At 38.8% G+C, this 24,775-nt stretch overlaps 1 protein-coding gene across 1 annotated transcript; it reads left to right on the top strand.

Moving 5' to 3' along the window:
• The first annotated feature begins 12,219 nt into the window (after positions 1-12,219).
• On the top strand, positions 12,220-12,975 carry LOC138890181 (uncharacterized). Its single transcript, XM_070173546.1, has one exon. The coding sequence runs from the start codon at positions 12,220-12,222 to the stop codon at positions 12,973-12,975; it is 756 nt and encodes a 251-aa protein (XP_070029647.1).
• Positions 12,976-24,775: the final 11,800 nt, after the last annotated feature.

The following is a 24,775-nucleotide window of genomic DNA, read 5'->3' as shown; positions in this document are numbered from 1 at the left end:
GGCTCTCATAATAAAGCTGGATGAAACAAAGTCACTACAAATATATCTTTTTACCTTACCAGCATTAAGCCTATCATTACAAGCTTGAAAAAGTCCCAAAATAATTTTAGAAATAAGTGTTGATTCTACATTAGTGGAGACTAACATGAAGGGCAAGCCTATAGACAAAATTTGAGAAACTTGAAATTGTAATCATAATGTTATCAATCTCAAAAGGTTCATCAAAAGAGGAGTTGAAAGTTTTTGGCAAACAAAAGCAGAAGCAGAAACAAGGTATAGATTTGGCGACTTGAAAAACTTATAGGTTTTGAATTTTATGTGAAACTTTATTTTTTTACTTTTCTACTCCACAAGAAACAACAATTATTAATAAATTACTGCCTCAAGGATGAGCAAGGATTCAAGTGCAGGGGAGTTTGATGACTATAAAATATTCATATATTATATACTTAAAATTAAATTATTTTAAATAATACATACATACATATATATATATATATATATATATATATATATATATATATATATATATATATATGTCAATTATCTGTATTTTCTAATAGTATTTTGCAGGAAATAAAAATATCATGATAAAGCAAATAAAGGAATAAAAAGAGAAGCACGAGGCATCATGGCAATAGAAGCACGACGCATCATGGCAATAGAAGCATGACGCATCATGGCAAAAGAACCACGAGGCATCGTGGCACCTTATGAGATTTGATTTCTATAAATAGGATGTTTGTGTTGAAAGGGAAAAAGGATCATACGTGCCTAATTAGCAAACTTTTCTCTAGCTTTGGTATTTACTTCTCTCTTTATCTATTTCATTTTATCTTGTAGTCTTTGAATTTTCTAAGAGTGTTGATAGTATCTTAAGAATTTCTTTCTTTGTGAGATTTAAATACTCCATAATGGAGTAATCTCTTTTGTTGGGATAGTTGATGAAGCTCGATAGCGTTATAATATTAATCTCAATTTTACTACATGCTTGACCTGAAACTTTCTAATTATATTTCTATATTGTGCTGGAATATTAGTTTTAACTAATTATTACCACTTCTATCTATTTATTCTCCAAAGTTAGTTGTATGTCAATTTTGTAATTCTCACGAAGCAAAATTAATATACGATAACTATTGGGTAAAATAATAGAGTGAGAGTAATTCTTTTTAAGCTATCATTCCAAGTCTGTAATCTTGCTTACTTCCATTCTAATTCTCACGGAGGAGTTGTAGTTGGCAAGATTATTGATTTTTAGTAAAAAATTAATCGCAAGAGGTTTTTGCTATCTTTTAGCACAATTCAGGCAAGAAATTTATTTCAGTTTAATCGTCACGAGTCATATATCAATTGATTTACATAACCTCGCGGAGTTTTATTAATTGATTATTTCTTAGTGAGCAAAATATAATTGTATTAGCAATAAACAGTTATTCCTAAGAGAAATACATGTAGAAGCTAAGATTTTATTATTATCACGCTATCGAGTGAATTCAATGATTCCCAACTCTTTTTAAATATAAATCTTCCGAAAGTTATTTTGTTTCAACTTAAGCAATTTAAATTTTCAACAAACAAAACTTCATCAATCTGATTCTCTCAAATAGTAGTAAGAATATTATAAGTTTGTAGCTAGATTCTCCAATCTCTGTGGGACGATATCATAAACTATACTAGAATTTGACAAAGTACGAGTAGCAAAATCTTGTACGCATTGGCCTCGTCAATAACCAAAACAGCATCGAACTTCCTCTGAGTCCACGGGAGTCCAACAACGAAATCCATAGTAATACGCTCCCACTTGTTAGCAAACCACTAGGACTCTGATACCAACTTGTCACAACCCGAAATATTTACCAATGGGACCGTGATGGCGCCTAACATCACACTCGCTAGGCAAACCAATGTTAGAATTTTATTGACATTTTCCTTTACATTTCATTGAATATAAACAAACAAGTTAAAACAAGTGATCATAATCGTGGAAGTAAGTAAACAACTACTTTGTTTATAAACTATTGCCAGAACTACTACTACTACTACCCAGAAACTGGTGTCACAATCTACGAGCATACTATGATTTTCTACAAACATCAGTCTAAAAGAAATTACAACTGTTTTGAAAGTAAATAAAATAGGAATAAAGATATGTAGAAGGGGACGCCAGGGCCTGCAAACGCCAACAGGACTACCTTGGGTCTCCTAAGTGGGTGATCTTAAGCCAATCTCTCAATCAGCCACTACCAGCTCCAAAATCTGCACAGAAAGTGTAGAGTGCAGTATTAGTACAACCGACCCCGTGTACTGGTAAGTGTCGAGCCTCACCTCAATGAGATAGTGACGAGGCTACGACGGTGAAATTACAATATAACATGCATACAGTGTATAATAAAAGCAGAAAGAAGAACGGAACAAAATAAAGCAGTAACTTGCAATACAGAACTCAAGTATTTTATCAGTATCCAGCTATAACCAACCCTTAAGTGAAATGTAAAACTACATAATAACTTACATAGTAGATGAAAGGTACATAAACACATAAATTGATGCGGCGCGCATCCCGATCCCACTATATCATCAATATCAATATAAATATTCACCCTTATTACTCCATATCGATCCACCCTTATTCCTCCTGTTGCGGCGTGCAATCCGATCCCGCCAGACATTAACATCTCACCCTTATTCCTCCTCAACATATCACCATTATTCCTCCTGTTGTGGCGCGTGTGAGCACCTATTTTTTCCCCCGCATGAAAATAACTCCTAAAAATAGACCAAAAATAATTTTAATAAATTTTAGGAGTTTTTCTTTATTTAGTTGCATTTCATGCATGTTTAATATTTTAAAATCATAAGAAAAATCATAAAAATTGTTCTATTTTCGTTTCATGCCATCGTAAGTTTAATTTGCATTTTTAGGAATTAATTACTCTTTAATTGTTAGATTAATATATGAAAATCTCAACAACAAAAAAAATAATATACATTAGCTTTAATCAATTAGTTTATTTAATTAGTTAAAATGCTAATTAGGTCATTTTGGTAAAATAAATTTAATTGGTAGTAAGGTGGATATTTTGAAAGATCAAATTTACCTCTTGTTTCAAATTGGCCCAATTTCAGAGCCCAAAATCCTAGGCCCACCGATTTTCCCCACATTAAAACAACCATATCCCTTCTCTCTTCTACACACATTAGAAGACCTAAAAAAGATCAGATCCCTCACACATTAGACCTAATCACAATCAGATCCCCCTCTCAAAGAACAGCGTCGTTCCCCTTCTCCATCTACACACATTAGGGAACAAGACCAGACCCCCCATTTTTGAAACCAATTTCAGCTAAAAAAGAACGGCTGCTTCAGAAAACTTCTCCTCTCTCGCTGAAGCAGAACAGACGACTCCCCCCATTTTCCTAAAATCTAGCAGCTCCAACAGAGAAAACGGCCACCCCTAATTCCAAAATCCTCTCTAGAAAAAGCTGAAGAAGGACCCTTCCCCAGTCCCTTTCATCTCCCTCTCCATAGAGAAACCAAAAATACACACTCATACACACAACTTTCACCTTTCCTTAGATTTGTAATATGAAAATTTCACAAAAGAAAAGGAGGATACCAGGCTCCATCCTTGTTTGATATTGTTGTTTTCTTCTTTCATATCCTGGGTTTCAATATTGATTGATTGAAGTTTGCTGTTGTTTGGTGCCGAGTCAGCTGACCTCCATTTCTCTAGCTTTATTTAGCATTTTCTAAGCTATTTTATGCAACCAGCTATTGAATCATGAATTCAAGTCTCTGATTTGTCAAAATTTTGAGTTCTGTTGGTTTGTAATAAAGCGTGAATCACTACTTTAACATGTGTTTGATTTTCTCCATGACTTTGTTTGCTTAGCTTGAATTTGAGTTTGCTGCTGCAATCATATTTAGTAGATTCTGTCCCTAGAATGATGAATTGAATACGTTCTTAGCCTATAATAGTACAAATGCTTTAGTGATTTGATTTCTTGTTGTTAGTAGTGCAGATATTAAAAATTAAATTGGATATTGCTTACTACTGAATCTGCTCATTCTTCCTAGTTATAATATTTCGTCATTCAATTCGTTTTCTCTGAAGCATTTGATCAATTTTTAAAATTTGTATTTCCTCACCAACTGTTTCTCATTTCCAAATTCTTATCCAATTAGATTACTAACTAACCTATGAGTTATCAGTATATGTTGTAAAGTAGTTAGCTAAATTAGTAGGTTTGTAAAGGCGTAACGGTAATTGCAGCTATTATCTCCCAGCATTTAATTCCTTAAATTCCTAACTTTCACACATAATCTCAAACCTTAGGAAAAATAAATAATTCTAAATATCGTAGTTTGCTTTAGGCGCGATCAATAATAAAACATCGTGACTATGAGTATGGTTCCCGTAGCATAGTCATGAGACATAATTCTCATTCGGGTGTGCATTTCATGCGTCCCGACCTTAACTTCGAACATTAATTAAAATAAACATTTTGTAAATCGCGAGTGCATTTCATGTGACGCGATTTGCAATATGTACAAAAACAACGAGTGCGCGACAATTGCGACTTGTTCAAACAAATACCATAAATAAATAAAAGCAGTTATAAAGTTAAAAATGCACAATAGGTTTAAAACATGTAATTGTGAGCACGTGATTTTTTCCCTATATGTATTACTCTAATAAATTCAAAACAAAATAGTTTCTGTCAGTGTTTGCAATTTTGGGGATTTTCGTGGCATTTTCTGGTAATTGTTTGCATTTGTCTGTGCATTTTTATTTTATTTAATTAATGAAAATTGCAAAAAATATGTTGCATTTGCATTTAGGATTTAATTTTACATTTTAGGATTAATTGACAAATTAGTTATTTTATAAAAATGGAAAAAATCATAAAAATAGTTTATTTTGCACTTTTAATTTTGAATTTTGGTAATTTTTCCTTTAATTTGGTTTTTAATTATTTGTAGTAACAATTATTTGGTTTAATTAAGTTAATATGGCAGGATAATTTGGTTTAGGGTTTAATTAAGGTTTTAATTCCAATTTTGGAAAAAGAAAAAGATTTTTTTAAATGAAAAATGAACAGGAAAAACAGAAGAAGGAAATAATGAAAAGGAAAATCTGGGCTAAAACCCATTTATTTGTCCCCAACCCAAACGAATCGCCCCAATACCCGGCCCAAACCCGCCTTTACCCGGTCCATTCCCCAACTAAGTGAAACGACATCGTTTCATGGGCATCAGATCAGGACCGTCGAGGTTTTTTGATCGGACGGTCCTGAAGCCCAGGTCCCTTGGTATTTAATTGTCCAAAAGCCCTGTTCCCCCCGGTATCGTCTGTCAATCCCTCACCTCTCAGAGAACCCAAGCTTAACCCTAACGGAGCCGCCCCAATTTCCACCATCGTCCACCGGCAGTGCCACCCCCAACCACTCCCAAAATAACACCGCATGACCATCAAGAGCCCCTCATTCCAAATTCCCACTCCGTTTGCCTCGAATCAACCTAGAACTTCTCGAATCTTGATCTGAAGAGAAGAACCCTAAAATCCCAAAGTCCAAATCAATGGGTGTGTTGAAGATTTTAGACTGTAATGGACGGACTTTATTCGCGTATTTTCACATGAAAACACACGATTAAAGGCTATTCCGGTCAGGAATTTGAAAAGCCCTTCAAAGTTTGTCGAATCGGCTCTTGGCTGGTGTTAGGTATCTTCTTTGTTCGTTTTGTTTATTTATTTATCTTTTCTTTTGTGTTTTTCCTTCATCTCCTCTTCTGGGTTTTGTTTAGTTGTTCCGGAGTTTTGTTATTCATGCATGATTAGTTCGGGATCCTTTCTTAATTAGTTAATCGTCTAGCAGTTCAGTTAATTCCCTCTATTTGTGTCAGTTAGTAGTAATTTAGTTTAGGGTCTTAGTTTTGAAAATTGTTCTAGTACTTGGATGGTTCTGTCTCTCAGAAGCTCATAGAATTTAGGGATGTTAATGTACGAATTGGGCTTTAGTCTGTTGTTGACCCATCTCGCAAATGTAGCCCGTTTAATTTGGTCTATATCCTTGGGTCAATTTGACCCGTTTGGATTTCTGAAGTAATTTTCAAAGGGTTAAGGGGTAAATTAGGTAATTGGTTCAGGGAATCTAGGGTGTAACTGTTTGGGAAGCTTCTGGGAAGCTGGGGAAGGGACTACTTTGCAAAAATAGAATTTAAACTAGGGGTGTTTAAGCTAAAATAAAAATTAAAAAGGGACCAAAGGGCAAAAATGAACTCTTAAGGCCTGCCCTAATGCCTTGCCTATAAAGGCATCTCTATCTTGCCTTTCAAGGCAGGGATTCAAGAGCTAAAATACAGACCCAAGAAACTGGGAAGGGCTAAAAATCTCTGAAAATTCTAGACGAAAAAATTCAGAAAAGGTACTATTCCATTGAGTTCTTTGGCTAATTTCTGAAGTTTTCCTGATGATACAACAAATCCTGACTAGACGACCTTAGAAATGGATTAAAATCAGCTTGGGTTGAAGTTTTCCTAGTCCATTGTTTGGATCGAATTGGTTTCTGATTGTTTATTTCAATTTCTCGGTTTGAAATGCGATTTTTGGAGCTGATGGTTGATTCTGTTGATCTGCTTTGCTGCTGACCCTTGCTTTTGCTATTGTGTTGCTGATCTTCTTACCCTCTCTTGTTTGTGATATCAGGTACTTACTTAACTCTTCTCAATGTAAAAACCTTGTGATATGGAAATCTGGAAGACTTGAAGCATGTTGGCCATTTGTTCTTATTGTAGTAGCTTAATTTTGTCTTTATTTGGAAACTTTAGTTTGTATATATTCATGTTTGTGTGTTGGTCAGTGACAATGCTCCTTGAGGGTGAGTCTGATTTGAAAATAGGCATGAGGTTCAATTTTGGTCGAATGCTCGGTAACTTGAAAACCAATGATGTATAAATAGACTTTGTCATGACATTTTGTTTCGAATCTGCCTGAAAGCTTAAATATCATGTTCGTTTAGTTGAATCAACGATGAAGTTCTGCATATAGTAAGCAACAACCCGCTTAATTAGATGATTGAATGACTAAAATCAGTAGATATGGTAGCCTCTGTACAGGAGCAATATGAGTAACTGTGCTGTTATGAGACTGAAGTTGTTAAATTCCATCGCCTATTGTCAGTAATTGGAATAGGAACTCACGAGTGCTTCCATGATCGGATCATTATTGGGTGTTATCTAACGGGTTAATGATGAGTTAAAACGACTCCCAAGCTTGCTTGTACAAGTACCAGTCCCTTCCTTGGCTCATGTTGAATTCACTGACAGCCTCAAACGGGGTAGGGATTCGATGATTGGTTCTTGACTCAACAGCTGCAAGGCTCAGAATTTGGGCTCACTTTGAGGCCCAGTTCGGAAAGTGTTTTGTATCAAATTGGGTTGGCCCAAGCCCTTTATGTAATGTATTAAGTTTCCCTCACATAAGCCTTCCTAGTTAGTTTGAATGGAACCTTTAACTACATTTAATGTTAATTAATTAAGCCCATCAAATAGATTGGAGGTGAGTCATAATTAGATAACTCATGACTCATGGCCCTTCAAGCTATAGTTTGAATATCCTCTTAAAAATGGAATCGAGACGCGCCGCGCCAAGTAAAATGACAAATCGCGTGGCCCTCTTTAATTAAGTCTTTAAAATTATTTAGAATTCGAGGCGTGCCATTTAGTAAATTTCCATGGTCCTCGCAAAGTTAAAAACACGTAGTTGCTTTAGGTGCGATATTTTAATAAAGTTACTTTCCTAAATTTGGGTGATTTATGTGACCCAAATCCAAATCTCAACGATGTTAAAGTATGTCAAGGACCACGGGTGCATTTATGTGACGTGGTTCGAGACGTGTTTTAATAACGTTGCAATCTTCTTTAAATAATTAAATGAAGCGGTTAAAGAGTCAGAATTTGCACATAGGTTTAAACCTTGTTTAAAATCAAATAATTAAGCTGGATATAATAGTTGAGCGACCGTGCTAGAACCACGGAACTCGGGAATGCCTAACACCTTCTCCCGGGTTAACAAAATTTCTTACCCGGATTTCTGGTTCGCGGACTGTTAAACAGAGTCAAGCTTTTCCTCGTTTCGGGATTCAACCGGTGACTTGGGACACCATAAATCTCCCAAGTAGCGACTCTAAATCTTTAAACTAATAAATCCCGTTTCGATTGTCCTTTAATTGGAAAAACTCCCTCTATACTCCTCTTCCGGGGGTGTAGTAAAAAAGGAGGTGTGACAGCTCTGGCGACTCTGTTGGGGACCGAACCCAGAATCTCTAGTTCAGGGTTCAAGAATTCGAGCTTAGATGAATTGTTATATTTGACTTTATTTATTATCTGATTTTACTCACATGTTTGGGCCTAATGTACTAAATGTTGCTTTTTATCGCTTTGATATTATCTGAACTGTATATATAAACTGCTACGAAACCCCTCTCTTCTCTCTCCTGAGGAGTGCACGCTGGTCGTGACTTCTTTATGTTATTGTCAAATCCCAAATAGAAAGAGGCTCGGACAAGTTTCAAAGCCGGATGATCCTTTGGTTACCCATACACAACCCCCTCCTCGGCTCGAGTTGTCCGCTCGGGTAAGCCAGGTCTAGAACAAATAAACCCAGGGTTTTAAACCTAGTATAACAATACATCATGCCGGATCCCTAGTAGGAACGTTTGTTTGCATCATGTGCATGTTTGACTTTGGAGACTCAACACAGGGGTTGGGTCTCTCTAGGACAGGTGCACCCGAAACAAAAGACCATCCTGATGCATCTTACTTGCTACTTGTGCATTTATTTGCTTCGGATTTGCATGCTGACCAACTTTTTAAAAGGAGAGCATTTGGAAAGAAATGGCAGTACGAGGGCTAAAGAGAGTTAATCGCCTGTTTTGAAAAAAAAATAATGTCCAAATAGTGTCGAAACTCTGCCGGATTTTTGAGAAATTAGTTTGTTTTATTTGCCAATGGAATGAAAAAAGGAGTTTTTTTTTCAAAAAAATAGTTTGTTTTAATTGTCCGAACTACGCCAGTTTGATTCTCACAGGGTGTGAGATACGTAGGCAACCCCCATCGGGTCCAACTTCCTTTTTGCAAAAATAATCCAAAAGAACAAAAAATTTACTTTTATTTGAAAATAGTTAGGGTGATGTCATTCTTGTCAGAAATAGCCGAATATCCCTAAAAGGGCGCCGGAAGGCTGTTTTTGCACGAACAACTGTCTGTGGTCATTTTTAAAGGTTTTCACCGGTTAGCCAACACAGCCTTAAAATATTCGTCTTCGAGGTGCTGAAAGGCCGTATTTGCAAAACCGGATCTTATTTTTTGAAAAAAAGGGAAAAGAAAAAGTGTGTCAATTTTGTCTTTGAGTCAAATGAATCTTGATTTTTGCTTAATCACCCTAATAAATGTGCATAATGAGCACGAGTCTAAGTTTGCCGATAGCAGTCATGAACAAGATCCCTTTGGAGTTGCACATGTGGTGGGAAGATCTGGGAAAATCAGAGCAATATAAGGTCAATATACATTTAGGAGGTCTCACCGGGTTGTTAAAAATCAGGCCCAGAGGAGATGTCATAAAGGCTTTGGTTACGTTTTGGGACCCAGCCCATAACGTATTTCACTTTTCGGATTTTGAACTCACCCCAACCTTGGAAGAGATAGCAGGTTATATGGGAAGTACTGAAGGGCTGAGGCATAAGTATCTAATCGCTCCAAGAGCCGTTAACTCTCACAAGTTCATCGATTTGCTAAAGATAAGCAAAGGAGTACCGTATTCCGAGTTGGAGGATGGTTTTACTACTCTACATTTTATATACTAGAGGTATGGGTATGTAGAAGGGTTCAATGATCCGGCAAGCGGGGTTTGTAGCAAAGGAAACCGAACAAAATGGGATGAGCATAGGCGTTTCGCCTTCATGGTAGCTTTTTTAGGCCTTGTGGTATTTCCCCGAAAAGACGGGAATATTAATTTGCGGGTGACCGGAGTCTTTAAAGCCCTGATTACCAATGCCAAGAACATTCTCGCCCCTATGATAGTGTCTGAGATATACCGATCTCTCACAGCCTATAAAGCTGGGGCTGATTTCTTCGAGGGGTGCAATTTGCTATCACAGATGTGGATGATCGAGCACCTGTGCTATCGCCCTCAGTATATGAGTTACGTATCCATAGAGAAAAGTTGTATTGAAGAGTTTGACACAAGAATTGCAGGGTTTAAGCGGCTAGAGGGTTTTGAAGATTGGGTATCCTGCCTTCGCTCCATTACTGCAGGGCAAATAGAATGGACATTGGGTTGGCTTCCTGTTGAAGAAATTGTGTATATGCCCGCCATTGGTCCTTATTTCCTCCTGATGGGTCTGCGAGGTATTCAGCCTTACGCTCCTTACCGGGCGACGAGACAGTTGGGAAGGTGTCAGGTGATGCATCCAGATGAAGATCTTAGTACGTATGCGGTCGAGATTAGTTCTGACGGTCAATTTCATGAAGAGACAGTTCGTTCTATTTGGAATGAATGCCAGTACTTGACAGTAAACACTCGAGTGCGTGATTTATCTAGAGGCGAAGCCTCACCCGCCTATCTTGCTTGGTATAGAAAGAAGAACACTGTAAGGGCTGAACCAGAAAGACCAGCCAAAAAGCCTCACGTTCAGGAATTCGTTGAAGCGTCACAAGAACAGTGGGCTTGGGTGGATAAGGAGAATAAGTACAGGGCCACAATAGGAAAATTGGAAAAGCAAATCAGAGAGCTTCATTTCAAGAGTAGCTTGCAGATTGAGGCGGATGAAGGGGAAAAGAAAAGGCTAGCCAAAGAAAATGAAGCCCTTCGAGCTCAAATTCAGAAAATGAAAGTAGCGGCAGAAAATCCAGCCTGAAACGACAGGGATGAAAAACTCATAGCTAACCTAAGGCAGAAAGTGAGTGACTATAGTTTCAATTTGAAAAAAGCGGAAAGTGAACTAGCCAAGGCTAAAAAATAATTGGCTAAAAACGCAGACGAACGGGTACGCCTGGTTAAGCAGTTGAGAGAAAGGTACAACGATGAGGTCGCAGGGTTAAAGAAAAAGGTCATCGCCACGGAAAACAAAATGATCAAGCAGGCCAAAAGACTTCAAAGTTGAAAGGGAACATTGTTATACGGCATTGGCGTAGTTAGAAATAGATTTGCAAAAACTTTAGGAACAAAATTATGCTGCTGAGCAAACTTTGGAGGCCAGGGCCCAGCAGATTGGGCGTTTGTTACAAGAAAAGGGCATCATAAGAGAGAGAATTAGAAACATCGCTGACTACATCGTTATGAAGTGCCACATCTGTGAGGATATGACTCGCACTATATTCTTTGCAGCGGTGATGACCTTTGTTAAACAAATAATGAACAACTTGGACCGACTTCAAAGGGATCTTGTACATAGGCCCGTGGCGAGACCGAATAATGTCCCGCGGGCACCAGGAGCATTGATGTACTTGTGATTTTCCGTTGCGTCTGTATTTTTCTGTCAGAGTCTATAAGTCATGTTGGGTTTGTATTTTCTTTCTGTTTTTGAGTTTGTATTTCTTTGGAGTATCATAGCTTAATTTTGGAGTCGGTATTTTGTCTTTGCATCAGAGTCTGTTCGTCTTTTGAAATTTGTTAGTATTGAGCCTTTGTAATCGAAGCATCTGTGTTTATAAAACTGAAAATCCCAAAAATATTTTATTTTACTTTCACACTTATCTCCCAGAACTACGCTCGGTCTGATTAGGCAGTCTCCATAGGATTCGACCATAACCAAAAGAAAGAAAAAAAAGAAAAAGAAAGAGAAAAAAGGTTGAAAAGAAAAGAGGGGAAAACAAGAGAGAGGAAGAGAAAGAAAGAAAATAAGAGAAATAAGAGGAAATAAACGATGGCGAGGAGAGGATAGAGAAAGAAAAGAGAAACAAAGAAAAGTAAAGAAAGAAAAAGAAAGAAAGTTGCAAAATGACCAAGTCGGGATGACGCAAGCGGCCGAACAAATGCATGATAGAAACAGTTAACTGCTTAGGTGCATTCATCCCTCAAATGTGTGATTACCAACTTGTTGAAAACCTAACCACTAACAATGTTGTTGTTGATGAATTGAGTTCAGGCAGGTGGTTAGCTGGTCGGCATTCTGGCAACTCATTCAAACAACACCTGATTAAAAGACAGGTTGAATATGGCCAATCAGGAACCAGAAACAAGTATTGTCGACCCATCGAAAGAAGTAGAAGAAATGGACGTTAATGCAATGAGGGAGGAAATGTATAAGCTAAAGCAACAGATGACTGAAATGTACCAAGTCTGGGCGAAGGGGCATCCACCGCCAGTCTATCCCGCTAACCCCACTTATATTCCACCATTGGCTCAACCTCAAGAACCTCCCACTATGAACTCATCTCCAGCCTTTCCCCTCTACCAACAATGCCAAGGCACCACTTCTCATACATCACAAGCTCCTCCACCCAAACAAGTCCCATACCATCCGCCACCAGTCACTCCTGTTTTTGTGGCACCTCCACCTGCTACATTACACCGATCCTCCAGTGAACCTCTGTTCCAGACTCACGACAACCAGTATTATCCCCCTGAACCTACCTTCAAAGTTCCGGAACCCTATTCCTACACCCCTCACCTTGATCTCACGGCAGAAACCGAGAAGCCGCCCAAAAACCCTGAGCAGGAGGAGATGATCAGAAAGGTCAAAAGTTTAGAACAATCATTCCGAGACATGAGAGGGTTAGGGGGCCAAGTAAGTGTGGCCTATAAAGATTTATGTCTGTTCCCCGATGTTCAGCTACCAGCAGGGTTCAAGATGCCTAAGTTCGATCTGTATGACAGACATGGTGACCCAGTAGCACACTTGAGAGGATATTGTAGCAAGATGAGAGGAGCAGGTGGCAGAGATGAACTGCTGATGGCATATTTCAGCTAAAGTTTGAGTGGGTTGGCATTAGAATAGTACACTAGACAAGACCACAGCAGGTGGTACACATGGGACGATTTGGCCCAAGCCTTCGCCTGTCATTTTCAGTATAATCTCGAAATCATCCCAGACTGTCTGTCATTGACAAAGATTGAGAAGAAGCCCGGTGAGAGTTTTCAAGAATATGGGTTCCGTTGGAGAGAGCAAGCAGCGAGGGTTGACCCTCCGATGAAAGAGAGTGAGATGGTTGATTATTTCGTGCAGGCTTTGGAGCCCACTTATTTTGGTTATTTGGTGTCAGCGGTGGGCAAATCATTTAATGAAGTCATGAAAATGGGAGGCATGGTTGAAGAGGGACTCAAGTCCAACAAGATCATGAGTTATTCAGCGATCAAAGCAACCACCTAGGCCATTCAAAATGGTACTGGAAGTGTACTCGGGAAGAAGAAGAAAGAGGATGTTGCGACGATCGAGTCAGTAGCTTGGGATGGATCCAGGAACCTTCCACATTACTACAACCAGCCACGACCCTATCCCCAAAATTACCCCCACACTCCATATAGCCCACCACAACATTATTACCCACCGCCAAATCCCCATTTTTCTGTCCATCATGCACAAACCTATACCCAACCTCCCGCTCACGCACAATGGCATGCGCCGGCTCCCCAAAATCCATACCAAGCTCCACAAAATAACTATCCACCCCCAAAATCCTATAGAAATCCTCCTGGAACAGGTTTTCGACGCAATCAAGCCTTTAAGAATGAGAGGTTGAAGAAGCAGAAGACTTTTACTCCATTGGGAGAATCTTATACTAGTCTATTCCACAGGCTGAGACAGTTGGGTATGTTGAATCCGATCGAGGCCAAAATGCCGAATCCCCTTCCCAGAAATCTTGACCGCTCGGTGAGTTGTGAGTATTGTTCGGGGGCCCCAGGACACGACATAGAGAAGTGTTGGAAACTGAAAATAGTTGTGCAAGAGCTTATTGATACTCATCGGATCGAGGTTCAGGCCCCAAAAGCACCAAATATCAACCAGAATCCGTTGCCAGCTCACCATGAGACCCATATGATTGAGTTGATACACAAGGGAGGGGAGCCTAAGAAACCCTCGTAGACGGTGATGATGATCCGTTCCAGTGAAACCAGTCCCAAGGAAAAGATAATCAGGAAATCAGTGGTCCAGTTAAAAGAGGTAGACGACAAGCCGGCTGTGGTAGCCGAGAAAGGGTTGTCAAGTACTGTTGCAGTGAAACTAGAGAAAGCTAAAGTGGTGGTACCAGGGGTTACAAGTAAACCTGTTGTGGTCGTGAAGGGTGCTCGCACAGAGCCTGTTATCATAAAACCAGTAACTCAATTACCGATAGTCAATAGCAAGGCGGTCCCGTGGAATTATGAACGAGTGACAGTAACTTACCGGGGGAAAGAGGTTAGAGAAGAAGTGTGTGAGACCCATGGTTTGACTCGATCGGGGAGATGTTTTTCCCCCGAAGAGTTGAGGAAAGCTAAGACTTCAAAAGATAACCCAGTGTTAGTGAAGAAAGTTGTGATCGAGGAAGAAGCAGAGGAATTTTTGAAAAAGATGAAAGTGCAAGACTATTCCATTGTGGAGCAGCTGAGGAAAACACCGGCTCAGATTTCTTTATTGTCATTATTGATCCATTCTGACGAGCACCGTCGGGCTTTGATGAAGATCTTGAATGAGGCCCACGTTCCTGACAAAATCTCAGTAAACCACTTGGAAAAGATAGCTAACCAGATATTTGAGGTAAATAGAGTCACTTTTTCTGATGATGAGTTGCCCGTGGAGGGTACTGAGCATAATAGAGCCCTCTATCTGACGGTAAAATGTGAAGATTCCGTGGTTACTCGGGTACTGATTGACAATGGGTCTAGTGCGAACATTTGTCATCTCTCCATGTTTAACAAGCTGAAAGTGGAAGATGAAAGAATTCACAAGAATAGTATGTGCGTTTGGGGATTCGATGGTGGAGGGAAAGATTCAGTTGGGGACACAGTGCTTGAGCTCACCATATGACCAGTTGATTTTACTATGGAATTCCAGGTACTCGATGTGGCTGTTTCTTATAACCTGCTGTTGGGATGACCTTGGATTCATGCTGCCAAGGCAGTCCTGTCTACTCTGCATCAAGTCATCAAGTTTGAATGGGATCGACAGGAAATTGTTGTACACGGTGAAGATAATTTATGTGTGCCCAATGATGCCATTGTTCCGTTCATAGAGGTTGACGACGACAAGGGACCATGGGTTTATTAGGTTTTCGACACAGTATCGGTAGAGAAAATTCCGGAAAGAAAGTGCATTTCAACTCCAAAGATGGTTGTGGCATCAGTCATGGTAGCCGTTGAAATGTTGAAAAATGGTTTTGTACCGGGCAAGGGTTTGGGTGCATCACTGCAAGGTATTGTGCATCCAGTCTCTCTTCCAAAGAATCTGGATACTTTTGGTCGGGAGTTCAAGCCCACAGTTGCAGATGTGAGATGAGCCCGCAAAATAAAACAGAAAGCATGGGCACTGCCAAAGCCAATCCCACGTCTGTCCAGATCATTCATCAGGCCGGGTGTCAGAAAGCAATTGTCGTCAAAGGTTCCTAGATCGTTGATTGGTGCTGATGGAGACTTGGAGAAGGGACTCAAAAGGTTGTTCGCTGAGGTTAACATGGTTGAGGCCGGGGAAGGGTCAAGCAAGGCAGATGTGCAATTCGTGGGACCACGTGCAAAAGTCAACAACTGGGAAGCCACTCCTCTTCCTATCCGGAGGGAGTCTCGGTAGTGGGTTTTGATTTTCTTTTAGTTGTCTGGATTATTCCAGGGTCTGTAATTCAGATATTATGTTCTGTCCAGTTGGATGTGTTACAACCCTGTCATCTTTAAATTCAATGAAATGCAATTGTCCCTTTTCCTTCATTCCTTCTAATTTTATTTTTGTTTCTTCTTCTTTTGTACAGTTCTTTTTATGCAGATATCAATGACATGACATGCATGAGGAATCTTCGGCCCAGTTTTAAAACCCAATCTAACTCTGAAATAATAATACAAGAAATTGAGTGTGACGACGAGTTGGAATTTGATGATGATGAGGCCTATGAAGAAATTAGTAAGGAACTAAGTCATTTTGAGGAAAATCCCAAACCTAACTTGAACGATACAGAAGCAGTTAATCTAGGGGACCAATATAATGTCCGTAAAACTAAAATAAGTGTCCATCTGGAACCTCAACTCAGGAAGGAGATAATTAAAGCACTGTTCAAATACAAAGATGTTTTTGCATGGTCCTATGACGACATGCCGGGTCTAAGCACTGATTTAGTGGTTCACAAATTGCCCACTGACCCGGCATTTCCCCCTGTCAAACAGAAGCTGAGAAAGTTCAAAATGGATATGAGTGTAAAGATCAAAGAAGAGCTCACCAAGCAGTTCGATGCCAAAGTCATTCGGGTGACCCGGTATCCTACCTTGTTAGCCAATGTTGTGCCTGTGCCGAAAAAGGATGGCAAGACCAGAGTGTGTGTTGACTATCGGGATCTCAACAAAGCGAGTCCAAAAGACAATTTCCCATTGCCGAACATCCATATCTTAATTGATAATTGTGTTAAACATGAGATTAGTTCTTTTGTAGATTGTTACGCGGGTTATCATCAGATCTTAATGGACGAGGAAGATGCAGAAAAGATGGCATTCATCACGCCATGGGGAACGTATTGCTATCGGGTCATGCCATTTGGTTTGAAAAATGCTGGGGCAACCTACATGAGGGCAATGACAACAATATTCCACGATATGATATACCGGGAAATCGAGGTGTACGTGGATGATGTGATCGTGAAGTCTAGAAAGCAGTCTGACCATGTCAGGGATCTGAGAAAGTTCTTCCAAAGGCTTCGCAGGTACAATCTCAAAGACGTGGATGATCTGCGCATTCGGGGTTCCGTCTAGAAAGTCCATTACGTCGTTTCATGGGCATCAGATCAGGACCGTTGATGTTTTTTGATCGGACAGTCCTAAAGCCTAGATCCCTTGGTATTTAATTGTCCAAAAGCCCTATCCCCCCCCTCCCGGTATCGTCTCTCAATCCCTCACCTCTCAGAGAACCCAAGCTTAACCCTAACGGAGCCGCCCCAATTTCCACCACCGTCCACCGGCGGCGCCACCCCCAACCACTCCCAAAATAACACGGCATGACCATCAAGAGCCCCTCATTCCAAATCCCCACTCTGTTTGCCTCGAATCAACCCAGAACTTCTCGAATCTTGATCTGAAGAGAAGAACCCTAAAATCCCAAAGTCCAAATCAACGGGTTTGTTGAAGATTTTAGACTGTAATGGACTTTATTCGCATATTTTCACATGAAAACACACGATTAAGGGCTATTCCGATCAGGAATTTGAAAAGCCCTTCAAAGTTTGTCGAATCGGCTCTTGGCTGGTGTTAGGTATCTTCTTTGTTCGTTTTGTTTATTTATTTATCTTTTCTTTTGTGTTTTTGCTTCATCTCCTCTTCTGGGTTTTGTTTAGTTGTTCCGGAGTTTTGTTATTCATACATGATTAGTTCGGGGTCCTTTCTTAATTAGTTAATCGTCTAGCAGTTCAGTTAATTCCCTCTATTTGTGTCAGTTAGTAGTAATTTAGTTTAGGGTCTTAGTTTTGAAAATTGTTCTAGTACTTGGATGGTTCTGTCTCTCAGAAGCTCATAGAATTTAGGGATGTTAATGTACGAATAGGGTTTTAGTCTGTTGTTGACCCATCTCGCAAATGTAGCCCGTTTAATTTGGTCTATATCCTTGGGTCAATTTGACCCGTTTGGATTTCTGAAGTAATTTTCAAAGGGTTAAGGGGTAAATTAGGTAATTGGTTCAGGGAATCTAGGGTGTAACTGTTTGGGAAGCTTCTGGGAAGCTGGGGAGGGGACTACTTTGCAAAAATAGAATTTAAACTAGGGGTGTTTAAGCTAAAATAAAAATTAAAAAGGGACCAAAGGGCAAAAATGAACTCTTAAGGCCTGCCCTAATGCCTTGCCTATAAAGGCATCTCTATCTTGCCTTTCAAGGCAGGGATTCAAGAGCTAAAATACAGACCCAAGAAACTGGGAAGGGCTAAAAATCTCTGAAAATTCTAGACAAAAAAATTCAGAAAAGGTACTGTTCCATTGAGTTCTTTGGCTAATTTCTGAAGTTTTCCTGATGATAAAACAAATCCTGACTAGTCGACCTTAGAAATGGATTAAAATTAGCTTGGGTTGAAGTTTTCCTAGTCCATTATTTGGATCGAATTGGTTTCTGGTTGTTTATTTCAACTTCTCGGTTTGAAATGCGATTTTTGGAGCTGATGGTCGATTCTGTTGATCTGCTTTGCTGCTGACCCTTGCTTTTGCTATTGCGTTGCTGATCTTCTTACCCTCTCTTTTTTGTGATCTCAGGTACTTACTTAACTCATCTCAATGTAAAAACCTTGTGATATGGAAATCTGGAAGACTTGAAGCATGTTGGCCATTTGTTCTTATTGTAGGAGCTTAATTTTGTCTTTATTTGGAAACTTTAGTTTGTATATATTCATGTTTGTGTGTTGGTCAGTGACAATGCTCCTTGAGGGTGAGTCTGATTTGAAATAGGTATGAGGTTCAATTTTGGTCGAATGCTCGGTAACTTGAAAACCAATGATGTATAAATAGACTTTGTCATGACATTTTGTTTCGAATCTGCCTGAAAGCTTAAACATCATGTTCATTTAGTTGAATCAACGATGAAGTTCTGCAATAACTTTAAGCAACAACCCGCTTAATTAGATGATTGAATCACTGAAATCAGTAGATATGGTAGCCTCTGTACATGAGCAATATGAGTAACTGTGCTGTTATGAGACTGAAGTTGTTAAATTCCATCACCTATTGTTAGTAATTGGAATAGGAACTCACGAGTGCTTCCATGATCGGATCATTATTGGGTGTTATCTAACTGGTTAATGATGAGTTAAAACGACTCCCAAGCTTGCTTGTATAGGTACCAGTCCCTTCCTTGGCTCATGTTGAATTCACTGACAGCCTCAAACGGGGTAGGGATTCGATGATTGGTTCTTGACTCAACAGCTGCAAGGCTCAGAATTTGGGCTCACTTTGAGGCCCAGTTTGGAAAGTGTTTTTTTGTATCAAATTGGGTTGGCCCAAGCCCTTTATGTAATGAATTAAGTTTCTCTCACATAAGCCTTCCTAGTTAGTTTGAATGGAACCTTTAACTACATTTAGTGTTAATTAATTAATCCCATCAAATAGATTGGAGGTGAGTCATAATTAGATAACTCATAACTCATGGCCCTTCAAGCTATAGTTTGAATATCCTCTTAAAAATGGAATCGAGGCGCGCCACGCCAAGTAAAATGACAAATCATGTGGCCCTCTTTAATTAAACCTTTAAAATTATTTAGAATTCGAGGCGTGTCATTTAGTAAATTTCCATGGCCCTCGTAAAGTTAAAAATGCATAGGTGCTTTAGGTGCGATATTTTAATAAAGTTACTTTCCTAAATTCGGGTGCGCATTTATGTGACCCAAATCCAAATCTCAACGATGTTAAAGTATGTCAAGGACCAAGGGTGCATTTATGTGACGTGGTTCGAGACGTGTTTTAATAACGTTGCAATCTTCTTTAAATAATTAAATGAAGCGGTTAAAGAGTCAGAATTTGCACATAGGTTTAAAACTTGTTTAAAATCAAATAATTAAGCTGGATATAACAGTTGAGCGACCGTTCTAGAACCACGGAACTCGGGAATGCCTAACACCTTCTCCCGGGTTAATAGAATTCCTTACCCGGATTTCTGGTTCGCGGACTGTTAAACAGAGTCGAGCTTTTTCTCGATTTGGGATTCAACCGGTGACTTAGGACACCATAAATCTCCCAATTGGCGACGCTGAATCTTTAAACTAATAAATCTCGTTTCGATTGTCCTTTAATTGGAAAAACTCCCTCTATACTCCTCTTCCGGGGGTGTAGTGAAAAAGGAGGTGTGACAGTAATTAATCAGATAATTAGGGCAATTATTAATAGTTGAGCGACCGTGCTAAAATGACGGAACTCAGGAGTGCCTCACACCTTCTCCCAGGTTAACAGAATTTCTTACCCGGCCTTCTGTGTTCGCGGATTAAAAATAGAGTTATTTTTCTCGATTTGGGATTTAAAATAAACCAGTGACTTGGGACACCATAAATTATTCTAAGTGGCGACTCTGAATTGGAATAAATAATCCCATTTCAGTTAATGTCACTTAAATTGGAAAAACTCCCTATTACTATCGGGAAAAAGGAGGTGTGACAACGCATAACCCCATCCCACCATATCAGTATCAATTATTCAATAAGTACAAAAATTTCACAATTCAACTCAAATCTTCACAATATTTAAACCTCAACCAAAGCAAACAAGAAGCTTATACATTATGAAACTTCACACAATTTATACTACTCAGCGAAACCAATCCAAAATATATCATAAAACACCGATAAACCAGTTTAAGCTAATGATATGAGACAATGAAACTATGGGATATCTAATACTTTTAACATCGAAAAAATAATATCTAACAAGTAGCAATTAAACATGGAAGTACCAATGAAGCATGTAACAGTTAAAGCAGGGAATATAATATAATAAGAACGGATGAAATCAGGTAAAACAGGTAAGTTGACGGCGCATAGGTACTCGTCACCTCACCTATACGCTACTCACATGGATTTTTCACATATCAATTAAGTCAAGGGTTCCTAATCCCTCGAGTCAAAGTTAGACACGTCACTTACCTCGATCCACCGGCCACTCATTGCTCAATTACCGCTTTTTCTCTAGTTTCCACCTCCGAACCACTCGTATCTAGTCATAATTAACTTAATAATATCAATTATCACTAAAGAAATCAATTCCAATACATAGTTATAAGTTTCCCAATATTTCCCCCAAAAGGTCAAAAACCGACCCAGGCCCGCTTGGTAAAAAATCAAGGTTCGGACCAAAATCCATTCACTCATTCACCCCCGAGCCCAAATATTTAATTAATTTTGAAATCCGAACTCAAATAGAGGCCTAAATTTCAATTATACAAAAATCCCTAATTCTACCCAAACCTCCAATTTTCACCATGAAATCCCTAGATTTTTGGTTGAATTCTTGTAAAATGAAGTGAAAGATTGAAAGAAACGAGTTATGAATCACTTACCTATGATTTGAGGAAGAATTGGTCTTTAAAAAATCGCCTAAAAGGTTTCTTGTTTTGAAAATTTGAAGAATGATTGAAAACTCCCGTCTAAGTCCCTTTTACATAGTTGCAGATGTCGCATTTGCGACCTGAGCTTCGCAATAATGCGAGAAAGGTATCGCAAATGCGAACTAATTGTTCGCAAATGCAAAGGACCCCTTCCCCAGACCAACTTCGCAAATGTGAAAGGTTGTTCGCATTTGCGAACATAGGCTGGCTTAGCTTCTCTTCGCATCTGCGATGAAAGCTCGCAAATGTGACCTCAATAGTAGTCGCAAATGAGAACCTTTACCTCGCATTTGCGAGGTCAGAGGCCTGCAACATAGCTAAAGAACACCAACAACTTTTCTAAGTTCCAAATCACTCCGTAGCCTATACGAAACTCACTCGAGCCCTCAGGGATCCAAACCAAACATGCACACAAGTCTTAAAACATCATATGAACTTGCTCGTGCGTCCAAATAGCCAAAATAACACCTAAAACTACGAATTTAGCACCAAATTGAATGGAATTTTCAAGAAAGTTTTAAAACTTCTAACTTCTCAACCGAGCGTCTGAATCACGTCAAATAAGTTCTGTTTCTTACCAAATTTCAATGATATGATATAAATATCATAACAGACCTGTACCGGGCTCCAGAACTAAAATACGCACACAATACCAACAAGATCAAACATTAGTAAAATTCTTTAAACCATTAGAATTTCAGTCTTACAATTTTCATCAAAAATTTCTTTCTCGAGCTAGGGACCTCGGAATTCGATCCCGGGTATACGCCCAGGTCTCATATTTTGATACCTACCCAATGGGACTGTCAAAATATGAGTCCGGATCCGTTTACCCAAAACGTTGACTGAAGTCAACTAAATTAACTTTTAAAGGCAAAAATTATTATTTTTATCGATTTTCCACATAAAAGCTTTCCAGAAACACGCTCGGACTGTGCACGTAAATCGAGGAGAAATAAAATGAGGTTTTAAAAGCCTCCGAAATAGAATCGAGTTCTAAAACATAAGATGACCTTTTGGGTCATCACAGTTTGAGATTTTTTGTTTTTGCTCATGTTTCCAGTATTTTTATTTCTTCTTATGCTTTGTGGTAGAATCTTAACAATCATCAATAAAATTCATTGTCTTTTGCTCTAACTGTTTGTTTATATTTCTTTGATAGTTAAAATTCTTAGCTTGATATATGATGATTAATCCATGTTTGCATTTGAAATAGCCTAGTGGCCATGAGTAAGTTTTAAAATCTAGTTATCTCACATTTTTTATGCAACTTTTCAATCATGCCAAAAGGGAAAAGAAGGTTGTGCTTTACACTTTGAATAATGATGTTTATAATCTAATATACCTGGTCCTTGATGATAAGTGATAAAAAGGAAAAATGTCTGACATTGTGTTGATGTTGAACTGAGTTAAAACAAGGCCTAAGCTCATGAAAAAGCACCGAGTTTGTCATCATCAAAAAGGGGGAATTTGTTGGCCAAGTGAATGTTTATTTTGAAGATTGACAAAGGAAGCTCAGACATGAACCAGGTCCATCCCTTGCGTGCATAGACACGGGCAGATTCGAACATGAGAGATGCACGTGAAGTAGATAAGCATAACTTGGTATAATTGATATCTCCTGATCGAAAAGGTTGCATAAGTGATAAGGAGAAGGACTTCTTAATCAAAGAGAACACTATCCAAGATAAAAGAGGAGTTAGAAGTTGAGATCAACTAGAACTCTTCCACCAAGGAAGAGTAGCATTATAACTCTAGTTATTTCTTAATCTACTAACTCTATATATTGCAGGATGTTTTCATTTTACAGGTATGCACAAACGCAGAAGCTAAACGTGAATTGAGAGCAAATTAGTAAGGCATTTTGCAAGCAGTTTATGTGTGATTCAAGTGTGCAAACCTGAAGCTATATGAACTAGATAGAAGAACCAGTTATAAATGTCTATCTTTTATTCTAGTTCAATTGTAGTAGGTATTTTCATATTGTACCTTTCAACTTTATCTAGAGGCAATTGTAATATGTACTCAGAGTATTCAAGTTAGAGTTAACTTGAAGTTGTCGCAACAGTTAGGGGTTGTTTGCCACAACATGATTAGAGTTAATCCTAGGTTTACAAAAGTATTTTGTAAATGCAGCTTTTGGCTCAGTGATTTAGTAGAGCGTTTGGGGAAATCCTACTGAGAAGTAGGCCATGGTTTTTTCACCTTTTAAGCCAGGTGTTTTTCCCGTAAAATACTTGTGTTCTTTACTTTTTGCATTTACTATTTCAGCAATAGTAGGTTAAGGAACACTTAGAAGAACCAGGTCCTTCCATAATCAATTTAAGCAAAAAATTGGACACCATACAAATTATCCCCCCCCCCCCTCTGTGTGATATTGAAGTTAAAACATCAAAGTTTAAAATATTTCTACACTCTTTCCATCTTTTAAACAAGAAGATTTTTGTATTTGTTTTTTGGAATTTTTACCTCATATAGCAAAGGTTAACACCTTATTTATTTTAAATAAATACCATTTAAAAAAATTATATTCTATAGATACCCTTTAATGTTTATAGAAAAATATATTTTGGTTACTTCCTACCCCTAAACCACTAAATACGCTATTCAGTTACACTATTTTCTTTATCTCTCTACTTTGATACATGTCATTCTCTTCCTCCATTCCCTGAAAACACGATGCTCAATCTCAAAATTCCTCTCACCCACATCACCTACCATTAGTCACAAATGGTGAATTTGCCTGGCATACCACGAAGACTTCTCTGACGAACCAACTCCAAAAGACGGATAATTCGTGCTTGGATTGTGAACTCTCTAATAATGGGGACACCTTTGCTGTTGGTGATTGCCATAATATTTGGGTGAGGAATTTCGTGTGTGATTATGGGGAAGTTGGGAAAAACGATGAGTTTGCAGAGTACTCATAGTTTCTTTGATGGAGAAATAAACGAACAAAGTTGTGGATGTTCTTTGAGTTCTTGAAAACAAACAAAGAGCAGCAGAAACTAATGTAATGAGAGCCGGAATGTCACGACCCCAAACCGGCCCGGTCGTGATGGCGCCTCTCGTGAAGACAAGGCCAGCCGACACAACACTCACCTTAACCCTTTAAGCATTAAGAGTCATTTTTAAGTCTTTAAATTAAACAATGTTTCATAATAAAATCCTGAAATAACAGTGCGGAATAAAATACCAGCCCGACATCGGGGTGTCACTAGTCATAAGCAACTATCAAGGTCTGAGTACAACAAAAGTCTAAAAATGAACTAAATACAGTAACAACAATGAGGGGAAGGAAGCGGTGTTGCGAACGTCATGCAGCCACATTGCTAACTCTGATGACTCCGCGGCTGAGCTATCAACACCCGCTACCGGGTTCCTATATACCTGAATCTGCACACGACGTGCAGGGAGTAATGTGAGTACTCCAACTCAGTAAGTAATAAGAGTAAATAAAGGCTAAGCAGTAGGAAACAATGAATCCACATTTACGCTGGGTTCAATAAACACAACAGGCTTTCAAATCATAATA

The sequence above is a fragment of the Nicotiana sylvestris genome, chromosome 4, assembly GCF_000393655.2.
Source record: "Nicotiana sylvestris chromosome 4, ASM39365v2, whole genome shotgun sequence".
In the NCBI taxonomy this organism is placed as follows: Eukaryota; Viridiplantae; Streptophyta; class Magnoliopsida; order Solanales; family Solanaceae; genus Nicotiana; species Nicotiana sylvestris.
The sequence above is the reverse complement of the archived record's forward strand: the minus strand, read 5'-3'. Positions and strand labels throughout refer to the sequence as shown.